At 40.4% G+C, this 14,690-nt stretch overlaps 1 protein-coding gene across 4 annotated transcripts in view; it reads left to right on the forward strand.

Annotated features, from left to right (window-relative positions):
• Positions 1–14,690, forward strand: part of SLC8A3 (solute carrier family 8 member A3) — a 229,836-nt gene that overhangs the window by 70,314 nt on the left and 144,832 nt on the right. For all 4 annotated transcript variants that reach the window (XM_075282880.1, XM_075282877.1, XM_075282878.1 and 1 more), the window contains exon 2: positions 1,266–3,088. In XM_075282880.1, the coding sequence (XP_075138981.1) occupies positions 1,326–3,088 (1,763 nt within the window). In that variant the 5' untranslated portion in view covers positions 1,266–1,325. The remainder of the gene's footprint in view (positions 1–1,265; positions 3,089–14,690) is intronic.

Below are 14,690 nucleotides of genomic sequence, written 5' to 3' on the forward strand. Positions count from 1 at the left end.
TTGAAGTTGAATTAGATTGCTTAGTAGCATTAATTGCTTGTCATTGACCTCGAGAGGTTAGGCTTTCATCAGAAACAGAAGCTGTATGTGGAACAGATTATTGGGCAAAATTCATCGAAATGGATATATAGTGGTAAAAGAAGCGGAAAACACAAGCATGGTATTTTATAAGAATAGTGATACATAATCTAGACATACATTAGGGTCTGTGTCATGGTGGCTCTGATGCTATATGCAATGCTGAAGCATAAATTTATAGCAAATAAAATCCTGAAGCTAAATAAAGTAACAAAAATTTACGTACATATGGGCAGACAAATATCAAAAAATAACTTTTATTGATAATGTAATCAAAAAGCTTCCTGGCGTCGAATAAATTGTGCAATAAATTTATTTGACATCAGAACACTTTTTATTTGGATTATCAATAAAAGTTATTTTCTAACATTTATCTGCCCATATGTACGTAAATTTATATATGCAATGCTGCATGCAGTTTTTGTAAATGACTATTTATGGAGTGAGTCAACAAAAGCCCCAATAAATATTAGAACATTTTGATGGAAACAACCCATTGTCTTATGTGTATGTGTATTGACTATTCTCCAACAGATGATGTTGGGGAAGAAGGTGTCATCATGGCAAATTTCATCACCAAATCCTTTTGTATTTAGGTCACCGATCGAGCCTACATTCATATAGAAAAGGTTAGGGGAAGGTATATGGGCACCTATAGACCTGAAGTTCTGTGAACAGCTCCTATGCAGTGCCATAAAGGAGTCCATGTGGTCACTGTCTGGTGCCTCTGTACAGAAGCATATTATGGAGTACTTGTAGTGGAGAATATCTCTGTATTATGGCATCCACTAGCGCAGATAACAATTTGTTTGCCTTCATAAAAAAAAAATCAGAGGTGTATGGAGGTGCAATATAATCCCCCATAGACTGCAATTGGTACCATATTATGTCTTTGTATAATTCAAAACTTATATAGAGTTACAGTGCACACGTATACTCAAGGCCTACTTTGTTCTGCTTCTCCTTAGTAATCGAAATGATAATATAATAGTCTTTGAATTTCTTCACACAACATGAATTTAAATTAGTTTTCCATGGTTGTGGGACAACGTTTCTCCCCAGTATGGCAGAGTGGTTTGTAGCCTAGCCTCATGACTTTGACCTGGTGCTCATCACCACTGACGTGCTGCTGATTGACGGATTAGTAATGTACATGTAGTAACATATCTTTGTTTCTTATCTTTCAGACTCCGGAGCAATCTGTGAGGAGGATTACTTGTGGAGGAGCTCCCAAATCAAATTTATGTATGGCTTGGTTAAAGTTACAGCCTCCTGCATCGGCTTTTCTTCACTTTGGACTTGTCACTTTCATCTTGCTTCTTCAGAGTCTTCAGGTTCATGCAGGACAACCCCCAAGCTCTCCACAGAAACAAAACTACACCTGCACTGGTTCCTTTGACTGTAAGGCAGGTGTTATTTTGCCAATATGGTACCCAGAAAACCCTTCCCTGGGAGATAAGATTGCCAGAGTTATTGTGTACTTTGTGGCAATGATCTACATGTTTCTTGGCGTGTCGATCATTGCAGATCGTTTTATGGCATCTATAGAGGTCATAACATCACAAGAACGGGAAATCATAATTAAAAAGCCCAATGGTGAGACCTCTACAACGACTATTCGAGTATGGAATGAAACGGTTTCCAACTTAACCCTCATGGCACTTGGGTCCTCTGCCCCTGAAATTCTTTTGTCGTTGATTGAGGTATGTGGCCATAATTTTTATGCTGGAGACCTTGGTCCATCAACCATTGTTGGGAGTGCAGCTTTTAACATGTTCATCATTATTGCTATTTGTGTCTATGTGATACCCGATGGTGAAGTTCGAAAGATCAAGCATCTTCGAGTATTTTTTGTGACTGCAGCATGGAGCATCTTTGCATACATATGGTTATACATGATCCTAGCTGTGTTTTCTCCTGGAGTGGTGCAAGTGTGGGAAGGTTTGCTTACGTTGTTCTTTTTTCCTGTATGTGTTGTCCTTGCCTGGGTGGCAGACCGACGTCTTCTCTTCTACAAATATATGCACAAAAAGTATCGGACTGACAAACACAGAGGAATCATGATTGAGACTGAGGCAGAACACCCAAAAGGGATTGAAATGGATGGCAAAGTCATGAATTCTCATTTTCTAGATGGAAATCTGTTAAACTTGGATGGAAAAGAAGTAGATGAATCTCGCCGTGATATGATAAGAATCCTTAAGGATTTAAAGCAAAAACACCCAGAGAAGGATTTAGATCAGTTAGTAGAAATGGCAAACTATTATGCCTTGTCACATCAACAGAAAAGCAGGGCCTTTTACCGAATACAAGCCACCAGAATGATGACTGGAGCAGGTAACATCCTAAAGAAGCATGCTGCGGAACAATCAAAGAGGTGCACCAGTTTGCAGGACATATGCTTGGATGAATCTGAAGAGTTTGTGTCCAAAATCTATTTTGATCCATGTTCTTATCAATGCCTTGAAAATTGTGGTGCTGTCTTGTTGACCGTAGTAAGAAAAGGCGGCGATATCTCCAAAACCATGTTGGTGGACTATAAAACCGAAGATGGTTCTGCGAATGCCGGAGCTGATTATGAGTTCACAGAAGGAACCTTAGTCTTTAAATCTGGAGAAACCCAAAAGGAGTTCTCAGTTGGGATTATTGATGATGACATCTTTGAAGAAGATGAACATTTCTTTGTGAGACTTAGTAACATACGTATAACTGATGCTCCAGAGCCTGTAGAACCCAATACTTTTACCTACCCAAAAGCAGTTTTGGTCGCTCCGTATGTTGCCTCAGTTACTATATTAGATGATGACCATGCTGGGATTTTTACGTTTGAATGTGACATCATACGTGTTAGTGAAAGCATTGGTGTAATGGAAGTTAAAGTTCTTAGGACATCGGGAGCTCGGGGCACTGTCATTGTCCCTTTTAGGACTGTTGAAGGCACTGCAAAAGGTGGAGGAGAAGATTTTGAAGATGCATATGGTGAACTAGAATTTAAGAATGATGAAACTGTGTAAGTAGTATTCTTCATTAATGACTAATATATCGCTATATTGTCTGCACAAATATAAGTGCTATAATAATGCATGCCTCCAAAGGGTAGCAATAATTCAAAGAATAAAATAGCAAATTTGAAATTCTAAGGTATAAATGTACAGTAGAAATATATATCCTATATAGTGCTGGTCCAAACCATGTTCCTATGTATAACACCGCTAGACCCATCAAGTGTTTGTTGACTTTTTAGTGATAATACAATTATCAGACACAATTTCCAAAATTGTATTGCATCTAACATCTAACATCTTTTGCATTGCAGTAGTTTTGGGGTATAGTTTAAAATAGTGTTAAAATCTGGATCTGCATTCACTAAAGCTTAATAAGATAATGGTTATAGATAATGGAATGTTCTACCTTCTGGATCACATTTATCTCACTTTTAAGTTCAGTGCTTTGACATAAGTGTTTCTTTCGATTATCTCTGCGCTCTTATTGAAATGAATGGGAGTGCTAACCACCACAGTCATACCTACATTCATCCTGGCTGTGGTCAGTCTCAATTTGCAGGGGTGGCGAAGGACCTCCCCATTCTTGCGATCTGTTGGAGAGTCTCCGTGGTCAGACCCACACTGAGGATAAGTATTTTCTGTGACATAACCCATTTAAAGAGGAACTCTGACATCCTCCATAAAGTTAATCTGGCTACATATCATTATAGCTGGTACTTTACTGACACATGGGCACTGTTTTTATCTCTGACCTTCCATTCTTCTGCAACTGTTGTCATAAGTTATCTCCATCGCCCAGTGTCAGTAAACCATAGACCTGAGCCATTTTGACACTTGGTATAAACTTTGTCAGACAACTCAGTTGTCAGTTTATTGTATACCACAACTGATGGCGCTGATATTGTAGAAAGAAGAAGTGCCAAGGAATCATGGAAACTCTAGTTATAAAGTATTTGTCCGGTCTTAGTTTTTGAGGACATGACCAGTCCTCTTTAATTCAAGAAGTTGTCATGATGCATAAAAGCATCATAAAAACAGTTTTTCAGTTCCACTAGTTCTGTTTTTACTGATGGTTCCTCTCTGGCAATAGGTGTAAAAGGATTTAGAGGCATGGCCCTTTTCTTCCAACAATAGCACCATATCTGTCCATAGCCTGGGCCTATAATATCAGATCTGTGAAGGTCTAACACCTGTCACCCCCATTGATCAGTTGTACATAGCAAATAATACACAGAGAATGGATCAGGAAACAGACAGCTCTGTCCTCTGTGGAGTAGCAAAACTGACTTGGTGCAGCTTAGTCATATGGTAGGGAGCTAATCTGCAATACCTGGTTTCCTGCTCCATTCTTTTATGTATCAGTCGCTGAGAACAGCTGATCATCAGGAGTGCCAGGGGTCAGTTCTCAATCAATTTGGTATTGATGACCTATCCATCTCAAGGATCATATTTAAGCTTGTAGCTTAAGCTACCTGAAGAGCTTTGTCCAATACTTTCCTTTGTGTATATGGCTCTGTTTTCCAGATATAGCTAAGTATGTCTCCTCAGTGTTTATAGTTGGTTGCCTAGCTGGTTACAGGACACTACACATGCCATTACACATGCCTAGCTGGTTACAGGACACTTCTCTTGTCAGATTTATGACAGTCCCAGTTGCCGGCCATCTATATTGTCTTCTTTATCTCTCTGCATATTGCTTTCAGTTGCTGAGCCCTGAGGTAAAACAGTTTCTTCATCCATTGTCAGGTTTTATATCTTAGAAATCTGAGTAGGACGAGACTTGTTATTGGTTTATTAGCTCATTGACCAGTCTTAGTGAAACCCTTAATGACATCTAGTCACTTCCCTTCCAGAGATGTGCACAGATCTCTCTTCCTGTATCATGTAATACTTGGTTGCAGAGTGAATGTGGCCCTTGGCCGTTCATTAGCCATTGGCTTGATTGTTTAGTAGATTTCTGTTGGTCTATTAGCCTTTCTGACAGCTGCTATATGAAGAGTTCACTTGGTGATCATTGTGGTAATGAGGAGTATGGATTTATTGCATATGTTTATCTAGTAACCAAGCACACCGACCGTTTTTCAATTAGTTGTATGGAGTCAATCCAAGTATCGTAAATGTTTGATTCGCAGTCATGGGTTGTTCACACGTATCTAAAAAAATTAATTCCTAATTTAGACAATAGTATCCTGCATTAGGCTGGTTTCTGATGGTCATCATACAGCCAAATTTTAATGTCTATTTTGGCTGTAACCTAGGTCACCAAATGGTTCTCTAGTTTGGGTCCATAGAAGCAAAAGGAGTGTTGTAGTCATGATATAGATGACTGCATTGTACCTACCTCCGGCAGTCCCTTAGGCAGTGAATGGTTCTCATGAACAGTAGGGGTTCAAGCCCTATGGATAGGGAATAACATTAAAACGTCAGCCAACCCCTTTGAACAACAAGCCAGAATACGACACAACTTTTGGAGTGACATAGGGGCACATTTTCATTTTCTGACTTTTAGACCTAAATAAACTCACCAGATACTGTGAAACGTTTGGCCCCAAACACTTCAGCCATCTCCTTTCTTAAGCAGGCATAAATGCCATTCTTAACAAATGTTGGTCGTAGACTTTATATTGTGCAATACTATTTTAGTATCTTTTTTTATACATTGTTTTGAACATTTACTGTTTTATTATATGGAACTTTTTTACTTTAGACATAATTTGTAGTATGACTGAACAATGTCACAGTTACAGGCTGGAAACAGGTTTCCTGCATTAGATATTTATGGCATAGGCACCTCTGGGAACTGTAGCTATTTAGAGAATAGGGGTATAAAAGTAAAGGTTGCCTTGACTTGCAGAACGAAGCTCAGGAGACCTCCATTCTTTAAATAGATAGATATTACATAAGTGTCTTCGATGGGAAAAACTGAATTAGTATATTTATTAGGACATGAAACTTAAAGGGAGTCTGCCATCAGAGCCCAGCCCCACAGATAGATAAGTGTGTTTGCCCCTTGTGAATCAGAGTCTCAGTTATTGAGATATAATCTTGACCATATACAAACAAGCTCTCAATGACAAAAGCCGATTCACAAGGGAAAAACACTGATTCAGGCAAACCTAACCTATCTATCTATCTGGGTTGAGTTCTGGTAATAGACTCCCTTTAAATATTTGAATGGTGGTGATGTAAAGCTTTAGTTATGGGAGGATGAAACTATTATAGATATTTATTTTCCATGTCACGGCAAAGAATGCTTGGTATGCCAAAATCTGCTGTTCTGTGGGATGGATGGCGCGGATGTTGGACTTGTGGTCATGAATTGATCACCACAATAGTGATGGTATTAAAGGGGCTCTTTCACTTGTACACATATGGTAACTAGAGGAAGAACAAAGTTAGTTGCTTGGTTATTATGCCACTTGATCTTGCACTATCATATATATAGACTTGGGTGACCATCGTATGGGTGGCTTCAGGTTGGTTGGCGGCTACTTGCCCATCTTGAACAAGTGCTGTTGTTTCTGCTCCCTAACACACATTAGTAATTGCCTAGTTTCAAGACAAACTAAATATTGAACAGAAAGCATTGCCAAAAAAAGAGTGTGGTGCCTGCCAGGAGCGGCTAAATGATGTCTGGAGTGAATGCTTTGATTAGGATTCATCAGAGCATTCAGTGTATAATCTATCATTTGGATCAGTCGCAGCTTTTGGAAAAGAAAAGTTCAGATCTTAATGAAACTTGTCATCCCTTATAACCCCTTTGGTTACATCCTATTTTGTGCTTTATGTGTCTGGCTGAAGAGCTGCCTTGGCTTTTGTTAACTCTGTATATATCATTCCCATGCAAACACATATTACTGTTTTATATTGGTACATACCGGATGCCAAGTACTTTGTCAGATTGGATTTGGAGCTGATATTCTAGAAAGTTCCTATGTTATTTTTATCTAACCTCATGTTTCTATATTGTAATGTATTCCCTTTCTATAAAGTAAATATAGTATATAAAAAACAGGTCACGGTTGCTGCATCATATCATGGTAATAGCATGTCATGGGTTTATGATGCCAGAGATGCAGATTTTCTGGATTATTGGATATTCTTCAATAATGGGCATGTTCTTGCTTGTAGGTTACATAGTAGATGAGGTTGGATGAACACACAGACCCATCAAGTCCAACCTATAACCCTACAGTATTGATCCAGAGGAAGGCAAAAAACCCCATGAGGCGTATGCCAGCTGCCCCATGTCTGGTGAAAAAATTACTTCCCGACTCCAGTCTGGCAGTCAGTATAAAAACTGGATCAACGAGTCCTTAACTCATAACCCATAATATTTTTCAGTGTGAGAAAGGCATCCAAGCCCTTGTAGAACTCACTCAATGATTCCACCATCACCACTTCCAATGAGTTCCATAGCCTCACTATTCTTACTTTCTCTCCTCCACACGTAGAGGATGTCCCCATGTCACTGAAGTAAACAGATCATTAGAAAGCTCTTTATGCTGTTCATTCTTGTATTTGTACCTTGTTATTAGATCTTCCCATAGACGTCTTTTTTCTAAATTGAATAATCCCAAATTTATTAATCTATCGTTGTACTCCAATCCATCCATTGCCTTTATAATTTTTGTAGCCCTTCTCTGCATTTTCTAGTTTAGTTACGTCCTTCTTGTATATTGATGCCCAAAATTCCAAGCAATAGTCCCTACAGCCCTGAATTCCAGTAGAGAATGGAGACTTGAGTAAATACTTACATATTTTCAGTATGGTAAGGTTTACACAGAGGAATTTGGCAAGGATTATGACCTGGTCTTTGAAGTGGTTGATTCCTTTCCAAAACCTGGCTCTGGGAAACCCTTGGCATAAAGTCAAAGCTGATCTTTGGTTTTTCACTGTGGGTTGTTCACTGTTTAGCCTGAGACCCAACGGGGCTAATTGTCATGAGCCTTGCGACCCTGGTTGATTCTGGCTGGAATTCCATGTCAAAATCAGCTCCAAAATCCTCTGTGTGAATGACCCATTCTTTTTGTCTTCTTCCTTATGTGCAGTCACAGGATCATATCTCCCGATGACTACAGTGCTCACTCGTCAGAGAGGTATATGACCAAGTGACCTGTAGATGACCAGCATGGACTAGTATGGTCTTGTATCGCATCAATGTATTTTTACACAAAATCCAGATTCTTTGGAATTCTTGTGAAGCAGAGAGCTAAGAACAATCCTTTTCCTTTGGTTTCTGAAGCTGCGTACCCACTGACCTACTGCCCTCTACGTGTATAATATAGTATTACTGTAGCTTAGACTAGCATTCATGTATTGAGTGGTGCTGCCGGACCAGACAGAGCTGCACATAAGGATAAGACACTGTGTCTGGATGTTCAGTAATGAAGCACCTTGACTCCTTTATTGGGTGTCCCATGGCTTAAACCGATGGCACGGCTTGTACATAGACACGCTTTTTGTACCCCTTTAAATAATCTTTTAAAGGAACACCAAAACCTATAAAAAATTATAAGTAACCACGATATAAGCTTTTGCACACTGTCTGGCTCCTTCATTCTGGAAACAGCACCACTTCTGTCCGTGAGTCTGATATTGCAGCACAATGAGACTGATTTGTAATACCAGACACAGCCGTGAACGTGCTTTATTCTCTACTTAGCGTTGCCAGGTCAATGAGCATACAGCCAAATATGCCAAATAATATATCGGTCATATTACGTAACTGAGTGAAAGCATTAAATACATCTTGTCTTTCATTAACGAAAATAGTGTTTGTCGTTCCCTCAATTGCTGCTTCGGATATCGCAGAGTTAAATTTAACCTCTTGTTGCATTGATACAATGGCCTATTCACACTAGCATATAACATGGTGGTATCAGTGTGAATTGTACTAGACCCCATACCCTGCTCTGCTGTATCTAGAGCCTGTGTTATTAAAGCAGCTGCCGTGGCTTTCATTTGACTCTGCATCTGTTGAAGAGTCTGTTGACCAATGCCAAGCTTGTCATTATCATACATTTCCATATAGATAATCACTGGTGCCTGCATTGTTTACCCAGATCAAGTAATTGCCTCATCTCATGCAGACGTCGCAATGGCGAAACTCTAAAACATTGCGTTACTGATTCATCCATCGGCCGAACATCAGCTATAGTGACATGACATAAGTCGCCCCATTACTTGTATTATCAATCAAAAGTATCTTGATTTGGTTCAATAACCAGAATCAGTCTGCAATATCTTCTTCATCTATAAAGCCGAATGATGGATGTGGGTGTCTGCTCCGTCTTACAAATGAATAACCCTTTCCTGAGATGTGTCCTCTGGATGGATAAAACGAGGCTGAAACGTAATCCACACACAGGAACTGCTCTGAAGACAGAATGTTAATCCCATACTCTCATGGCAGGATTGGGCGGTGTAGCAGATAGGCCAATGCTGGAGTCTAGTGTTCCCTCTGGAATGTGCAGAATCCGGGACGAAACCGCGGCCTGTCTACTGTTAACAGCGGCCCATTAGATGTCACATGCCACAGGCCTGACGTCCTCACCACCACTTCCTGGTTCCCTCAGGAACATTTTATGGGACAGCTTTAATGCACTATGGGTGGCGGAATATATTTCAGTCAGTGATACCAGTGCCATGTATTCTTATGTAAGAAATGTCCTTATGTACTTCTATTGTATAGTTTGTGAGAGAGTGAAGGGTGTGGTCTGGGAAGACAAATATATTCCAGCCAGGCACCTAAAGGGTGTATAGTAAGGATTCACACCAGGGAGGTCAGCCGACTAATCAGGCCCTAATAACAGTCTGTGTGTGAAGACTAGCAGGGTGGCACCACACTGACAGAGCTGAACTGTCCAGACCGGACCTCCAAAGCAGGTACTGTGCCACCCATTGTTGTTGCCAAGGTGGGAGACTGGTAGCCAGTCTCCTGTATAGTCAGGGAAAAGTTTCTAAGTTAGTTTCTCAGCCGAGAAGGGTTTTGTTTTGTTTATCCTGTGGCTTTGCAAAAGCAGTGTATGCGTTACATGTGAATAAAGCCTGTGTCTGTGTCCCTGTTTCCTCCACTGCTACAAGCATCTACCTGAGCTATTCCCCACAAGTTTAATAGACCTGATTTAATTACCCGAAATAACATATACTTTGACTATCTCATTTTATGAAATCCATAAAGCTCACACACTACTCATTTACATTAAAGGATGTGACATACTTGTCAAATGTCCTGAAACTTCCAGACAGTTGATGAAAAGAGCGGCCAACTCCTATTATTTACCTCTCCTGGGCTCCGGCGCATGCTCTGCTGATGTCGTCCATCTTTAATGATGGAAGAGACATCACTTGCATTTCAATGAATAAGGACGCAAGCCCGGCCCATGTGAGGTCACACAAGTAGGCCTGAAGCCTTTTGGAGTCAGGAGAGGTAAGTAATAGTGTTTTTATGTTAACCTCCCCTGCCCTGAGCCTTCGATCATTATACTCGGAGGTCATGAAAAGACCCCCCGAGTATAATGATAGTTTGTGGGGTTCGCGGGTCCTGCCTGCGACCTCACTTACCGATCCCAGCTCCTGCTTACAGTCACCTCCACAGAAGGGAAAGTGCCGGAGGCCATGAATAGGAGCGAGGATTGGTAAGTAAATAGGGCCCGCCTCCTGCTGGAGGTACTCCAGCAAGTAACAGCCAGGCTCCCTAATGTCCTGGGCCCCCTAACGTCCCAGGCCCTGTGGCAGCCGCTACTACTGCTACCTCAGTAGTTACACCCGTACACATGAGATCATCCATAGTCATAAATCATTGCACCTAACCTGGTAGTTACACCCATGATTCTATAACTTGCATTGCTCATAAGGAGCTACAACTCACATATGATAGTCCAGAGCTGCATTCGCAGTTCTGCTGGTTACCATTGGAAATAGCCAACATTTTCCGAACATAGGAGGAAAAGATCATTTATTTGCAGATCAGATATTTTGAGGTGTTTTTCTTACCAGATCTCTTGCACTGCTTTAAATACAATTACAAGAGCAGACTAGCAAAAAATAGGATCAGATTTCAGCTCTGAAGGCTATGTAGTTGTAAGGTGCGTGCTATAATACATTCTGTAAATCCTGAACAGTACAAGATAACTTATTTAAAGCATACTTCCACTTATTAAGCAACTTTATATATAAATAGTACATTTGCATATAAAGAATTCTAATATTATTTCTAATTATATAATATCATTATTGTAATATAACTTATTAGGCTTCTCTTCTCCTCCTTATCTTTGTTTAGACTCTGTATTTATATAGGATATCTAAACTGATGCACTGAAGTCTATGGAGATTTCAGTCTGATCTACTATGGTATAGCGGAGGAGCTACGCAGATGACTTTGCTTCGGTATAACTTGTCATTTATTGGGTTTAGGAGTCCAGTGGGCGGTCCTACTCCATTTTGACACCTACCTCTGCATGCACATTCTTGCAGAGGACGTTGTTAATGAATCGGACCGCCTACTGGACTCCTAAGCCTAGAATAAGCTGAAATTTTAGATCAATAAATTACAATTTATACTGACTCTTTTCCCACAACACTATATATCAATCTCCTGAGCTCCGAGAACTGTAGGATACCATTTTAGTGAGACAGTCAATTTACTTGTCTGTCACCTCGCTCCTCTTGACTCAAGCTTTCTGCTGCAGTGATCAATAAACTATTAATTTTGCCTATTTACAGGACTGTGGCGCGCCGCTTAGACCAAAGATACAAGGTACATGTGTACAAGTTGACAACAAGCGTTGTATTTGCAGTTTTGACATTGGAAACATCATGTCGTATATGTTACTGTCCTCCATATGTTATCGTGTAGCGGACGATATTACAGTTTTATAAACATAGATCTCAAAGGAAATATCATGGAACAATATTGGATTTTTTTTTTTATTAGATTTTTTTCATTACAATTTTTGCCAATCTAAACATATAAGAAATAAAATAATACACTTGAAGATAAGCATACAAGAAGACAAGACAAGCAGTACAAGAGAACAACCCCACCCGTTCCTCTGGGAGCCACTCATAAAGAGATAAATGGCACGTACTGTATATTGGGTATCCAGGGAACGACATGTTCAAAGGCAAAGTAGGGAGGATGTCTCATTTTTAGTTCCCATTGAATATTGGAGGTTTCACCTCTGATGTGGTATATGGAACACTAAAGCCTAGAAATAAATGTTTCAAGAACTTGTAGACAATGCTGTAGACTTCTCAAACTGTCACATAGAAATCCCATAGACAACTCCTGGTCAATCTCCTCCATATTGAGATAGGGCTTATTCAGGGGTTGGGCTTAAAGATATCTTTGCCCTACTACTAACAGGACAAAGAAGGGAAGTTCCTGCTCCAACCAGTTGTCCTATAGTCAGTGAGTCGTACAAAGGGTGGAGGGGACTGTCTGATAATGTAAATTCACATCTGCAGACTTAACTGCAGAAAAAACGCCAGAAATCATCAGAGATAAAAGTCCTGCATGAAAGACTTTTCTATCTGCCGCTTTCAGTATGAAAACAGTGGTCACCTGGCAGGCATCATTATAGTCAGTGCGGCCTGACGGTGTCCCCGGGTAACTGCTCTTTCAGTGGTCTGGCTCTCCGTCATTTGGGTGCCCGGGCAAACCTGAAAGACGGAGAGCCTGGCGCAGATGGGAATCCAGACTTAATAGGACACACAGAGAAGATTTATTTATATATTTTTTCATTGTAATATGATATGAATTAGGATCAGAGGAAATAAAAAGATTTGTGAAGAAAGTGCTGGGATATTTTTTGTGCTTTTTGTTTTGTTTCTTTAACTAAGACTGGGCCGTTTTCCACCATTCATGACCATTTTTAGTCTTTTTTTTTTTTTTTTTTTAAAAAATAACTTAACATATTAAAATATTTGTACCTTTGTTTTTTTGATTGATGACTTTCAGTGGAGCAGACATGTTAACCCCAGTTATGAAGGAATGTCATCTCTTGGATACACTGTAGAGCTGACCTGGGTTGGATAAGCCCAGCTGGTCATGCTTTTATTTACCACCCACCAATCACTTAAAGAGGACCTTTCACCTCCTGGGGCCCATGTGGTTTAATACACCGCTAGAAGAGCGGAAATCAGCGCACTATCGGCTTTCCCATTCTGTGCCCACGCTGAAGAGTTATTGGTGCCGGTACCGTAGCTCTTCACTGTCAGAAGGGCGTTTAAGACAGTCAGTCAGGAGCGCCCTATCTCACAGTAGCACCTATTGTGAGGACGCTGAGCGGTGAGGAATGTCCCCCTACTCCTGATAGTACTTGTCCATAGACTAGTATTGGGGGAGGGGTGTTCCTCACCGCTCAGCATCATGGCTGGGCAGTAAGGAACACCCCCTCTCACAGTACAGCGCTATAGACGCTACTGTGAGGAAGGGCATTCCTGACAGACTGTCAGAAACGCCTTTCTGACACTGAAGAGCTACGGTAATGGCACTGATAGCTCTTCAGCGTGGGCACAGAATAGGAAAGCCGACGGTGCGCTGAATTCATGCACCATCAGCTCTCTAGCGGTGTATTACACCGCATGTGCCCAAGGACGTGAAAGGTCTTCTTTAACTGCAGAGACCAAGGTAGGACATCAGGACCACCTCTTGTGCCATATAAGTAATGCTTATTGAGCACTGTGTATATACAGATCAGGAAGGAAAGGATGGTAATAAACCATTTCTGGTCTTCATATAGGCAGTCTGGCTTTTAGCTTTCCCTGCATGATCTCTATGCAGCTGCAGACTTTGCAGTGATGTTGGAAAACATCATTGTAGAAGTATTTGCTGACCTACTGGACAGTTAAAGTTCTTCGGCGGTCAGCAAATGATTAAAATCCCATAACATATAGTGTCCGCAATGTACAATGTCAAATATTGCTGTGAAAACTGCAGAAATAGTAGAAAGAAACTTAACTAAGGTAATGGATTCAGCCTAGTGGAGGAGTTTGAGCCTCATGGGGTTTTTTGCTTTCCCCCGGATCAACACTGCAGGGGATTGTAGGGTTATAGGTTGGACTTGATGGACTGATTACTTCATCCAACCTCATCTACTATGTAACTATGTAGCGAAGAATAGCAAAGAAACCCTCTGCATAAAAAACACATCTTGTTTTTTTCTACAGTATTTTTTCATTGTGTTTTCCCATAGTTTCCATAGTTATTCTTTGTGGACTTTCTACCTTTATTATACCTATACAGAAAACACCAGCGCTTCCACAGGTATAACTGACATGCTGCGATTTTCAAAAACATGGGTGTTTTTGAGAAAGCAGCTTTTCCGCTGCAGTTTTTTTCTGCAATGTGTGGATTGAATTAGCCAAAATCCCATTTCATTTGCAGCTACTGTAAAATGCAGTGTTTTTTGCCGCAGCACTTCTGTTGCAGCAATAGCACTGCGTTTTCGCAATGTGCTTCAGCCTAAAATCAGACAGGCAGACAGGAGTGAGCTTCTTTTATAGGCATATGTATATACTAGGTGCTGTTAAGTTTATTCAGCATTGGCAGCATTGTAGGATATTCCAGGTAATATTTGTTATTACTACATATATTTG

This window comes from Leptodactylus fuscus, chromosome 7 (genome assembly GCF_031893055.1).
Source record: "Leptodactylus fuscus isolate aLepFus1 chromosome 7, aLepFus1.hap2, whole genome shotgun sequence".
In the NCBI taxonomy this organism is placed as follows: Eukaryota; Metazoa; Chordata; class Amphibia; order Anura; family Leptodactylidae; genus Leptodactylus; species Leptodactylus fuscus.